The sequence below is a fragment of the Lactuca saligna genome, chromosome 1, assembly GCF_052625555.1.
Source record: "Lactuca saligna cultivar CGN05327 chromosome 1, ASM5262555v1, whole genome shotgun sequence".
Taxonomy (NCBI): Eukaryota; Viridiplantae; Streptophyta; class Magnoliopsida; order Asterales; family Asteraceae; genus Lactuca; species Lactuca saligna.
The window spans coordinates 42,386,840-42,390,199 of NC_136417.1; the positions used below are offsets into that span (position 1 = coordinate 42,386,840).

A 3,360-nucleotide genomic window follows, 5' to 3' on the forward strand; every position below is an offset into this window, starting at 1 on the left:
ACTTCAAAAATTAAAGTATCCATTAGTGGCCTTAAGGATCTATGCGCACCCCCGTTATTCTTAATTCCTAACTCCGCCCCTGAAGGGAACACCTTTTGTTACGAAGATGAGAGTTGAGCAGCAAAAGAAGATCACTTACATTAAACAGGCTACGAAGAAGGATATACGATCACAAAACCAACCAATTTCAAATTAATTTAGCAAAATTACATTAGAAAAACATGTTCGACATAGTCACTATCCGTGTTGTAGATATTTCTGTAGAAACAACATAAATTCGAAGCAACTTGTACTCCCCTCCTAATAGGATTCAATGAAAGAAAAATCTTGTTCTCAAGCAATCAACAAACAAAACAGTTAATTTTTTACGGGATCCACCGAACCCAAACAAAACTCGAATCAGTAAGACACATATCAAAGTCATCCACTAGCCACTGAACTCCTCGAAGACTTGATCCATAAATTGCCCTCTTTATCCCCAAACCATTGCCACCTTCCTTGCCGTTGGAGAAATGAAAAGCATCAATCAATGGAAGCAAGCAAAACTTCAAATTGAATAACAAATTAAAATATAATATTTTAAACAATAAAAATTTATAAAATATAACGGTTTTTTAATTTTAATTTTTTCTTTTTGTTTTTCCTAAATATATATAATCAAGTGTAGTGGGGGTTCGCTTTGAGATTAAAGATCGGATTTTAATTAAGACCGGGTCCAGTAACCAAAAACCAGATTTTTAAAGATGTTAATTTTAGTTTTTAAAAAATAATAAACGTGATGTAATGAGTATGTCGGAGTGCGTTTGGCGCAAAAATGGGATTCATATCTTAAGTTCCAGGCACATAAAGATTTTTCATTACCCTTTCTCTCTCTACATCATCTGTCTCTCTCACACACATCAAAAAGCAGTTTCTTTCTTGATTCTTCAAGTAAAGAGAAGGAATTGGATACCATTTCTCCGTTTTAGGTTTTCCTACTAATCCAAACAAATCTCAACTTGTACACTATTTTCGAGTCGATCTGTTGTTGCTTATTGTTCAAAACATCACGAAGATAAATATATATAGAGAGAGAGAAAGTTTGTTTTGAAATCGTCTAAATGGGGTCATCATCAGGTCAGTACGATCTATCATTTAAGATCTTATTGATCGGAGATTCTGGTGTCGGCAAAAGTAGTCTTCTCGTCAGTTTCATCTCCGACGCCTTCGAAGATCTCGCTCCTACCATTGGTAATTTCTCTGCTCAGTTGATTTTTGAAATTTCGAAGTTTAATTGTGAATATCATGCTCGTTTGAATCGTATTTGGATGTTGATTTATGTTTTATTATTCGATTTATAGTTTTTTTGTATTTAGAATTCATGTTTTTTTTTTTCCTTCTTATCCCCAAACCATTGCCCTCTGTTTTGTATGATTGAACAAATTTACTAAATTATGTGTTAAACCAAACGTTTATACGATTGAATAAGCTTGAACTCTATCCATTACAATTTACAACAAAAGAAACTATACGTTTGAGTGATGAGATCTAACGTATCACTTTACAAATGGAAATTTGATAAAAATGTTCTTATTCTTGTATCTGCTCATATTGAACAGGTGTTGACTTCAAAATGAAGCAGCTTACAGTTGGAGGAAAAAGATTAAAACTTACAATATGGGACACAGGTAGTTAAACATTGCTAATATCATTCAAACAAAATCCATTCCTCTAGAACATATCTTTTTTATGTTACTTATTGATTTTATCCTTTCATGCTATATAAAGTAAAGTTGTAAAATTGGTATTGTAGCTGGACAAGAAAGATTCAGGACACTAACAAGCTCTTACTACAGGGGTGCACAAGGGATTATTCTTGGTAATTTATTCATAAATATTTTGTATCTTAATAATACATCATTATTTTTATTACACTTCTACAACGTATTCTAATGTAAACTCATGTGTTATAGTATATGATGTTACAAGAAGAGAAACGTTCACAAACCTTTCAGAAATATGGGCTAAAGAAGTTGACCTTTACTCCACTAATCAAGATTGTGTCAAGATGCTTGTTGGAAACAAAGTTGACAAAGTAAGTTACATTACATATTTTCTTATAATATATATTTATATAATTATTACTTATTGAAAATAAATGCTCTATTGCAGGACACCGAAAGATTTGTAAGCAGGGAAGAAGGCATTGATCTTGCAAAAGAGCTCAAATGTTTGTTTCTTGAATGTAGTGCAAGAACTCGTGAAAATGTTCATCAGTGCTTTGAAGAACTTGCATTAAAGGTATAAAATAATGTGCAAAATATATAATTGTTTCTTGTTGTTCATAAATGATAACATGTACAGATAATGGAGGTTCCGAGTCTTCTAGAAGAAGGGTCTACAGTAGTGAAGAGAAATAATATATTGAAGCAAAAACCGGAGAACAAACATGTTGCATCTACTCAAGGATGTTGCTCATAAAGATTGCATGTAAATGATTGGTTTGTTTTAGTGTTTGAAGATAGTGGTTGAGTTTTGTGAGTGATTATAGAAGTTTGTGTAAAGTCTTTTTCTGTTTATTTTCATGTCAATCCTTTTGTTTGAGGATAATAAGAAAGAAAGAAATTTATTGTGCTTTGTATATATAACTTGGAATTCTCAAATGTGTCCTGGGTTTTCATACAAATGGCTAGTGTTTTTGTTTAGGTTTCCCTTTGAATTCTTCCTTTTTTAGTCATACTATTAACCAAGGCATAGTCATTCTATTAGGAATAAACAAAAACAATAGTTTGTGGTATATATTGTAAATTATTATACCTATTTATTGTTATGAAATATTAGTTTGTGAATTACCATTTGATTTTCCATTTCTCCCATAACTCTCTATCATTATTTAGCATTAGTAACAACCATTTCAATGTGTTTTATGAATGTGATAATACATCATCATAATATGCATTCATTTTATAGCTCATCTTTCATCTTATTTGGATAGTATAAATAGTGAGTCATATGTATTAGAAACTTGATGATTTGATCACAAGTATTGAAATAAAAGTTTTCTCTACTCTCATTTTTTTCTTTACTTTATAATTTATCTTGTTATTTGACCATATCTTATAATAAGTTACCAGCACGAGATTCTACCATAAAGCTTCAACTTCTTGTCGTTCTTGTCATTGTCAGGTATATATATAATTTTTTTTTTTCAAAGTTCATATGTATAATGCTCACAAGTAATTTTATGATACTTCTTAACTAACAATCCTCTAACATACAACTCTTTATTTTGATTAATACTTTCACTATGATAAACCTTAGTAAACTTGAGTTTATGGCTCTTGATATTAGTGGAAAAAATTATTTATCATGGATCCTTGA

At 30.8% G+C, this 3,360-nt stretch overlaps 1 protein-coding gene across 1 annotated transcript; it reads left to right on the forward strand.

Annotated features, from left to right (window-relative positions):
• Positions 1-823: 823 nt before the first annotated feature.
• On the forward strand, positions 824-2,689 carry LOC145034207 (ras-related protein RABC2a-like). Its single transcript, XM_078982575.1, has 6 exons — positions 824-1,230; positions 1,599-1,667; positions 1,793-1,858; positions 1,953-2,074; positions 2,152-2,280; positions 2,344-2,689. Exons 1-6 carry the CDS (start codon positions 1,101-1,103, stop codon positions 2,458-2,460), a joined length of 633 nt encoding a protein of 210 aa, XP_078838701.1. The 5' UTR covers positions 824-1,100; the 3' UTR covers positions 2,461-2,689.
• Positions 2,690-3,360: the final 671 nt, after the last annotated feature.

Bases quoted from the DNA above. Each gene is read 5' to 3' on its own strand.
- LOC145034207 (XM_078982575.1), top strand. From the start codon at position 1,101: ATGGGGTCATCATCAGGTCAGTACGATCTATCATTTAAGATCTTATTG. The intron at 1,668-1,792 runs GTAGTTAAACAT...TTGGTATTGTAG, and splicing joins ACTTACAATATGGGACACAG to CTGGACAAGAAAGATTCAGG. The intron at 2,281-2,343 runs GTATAAAATAAT...TAACATGTACAG, and splicing joins TTGAAGAACTTGCATTAAAG to ATAATGGAGGTTCCGAGTCT.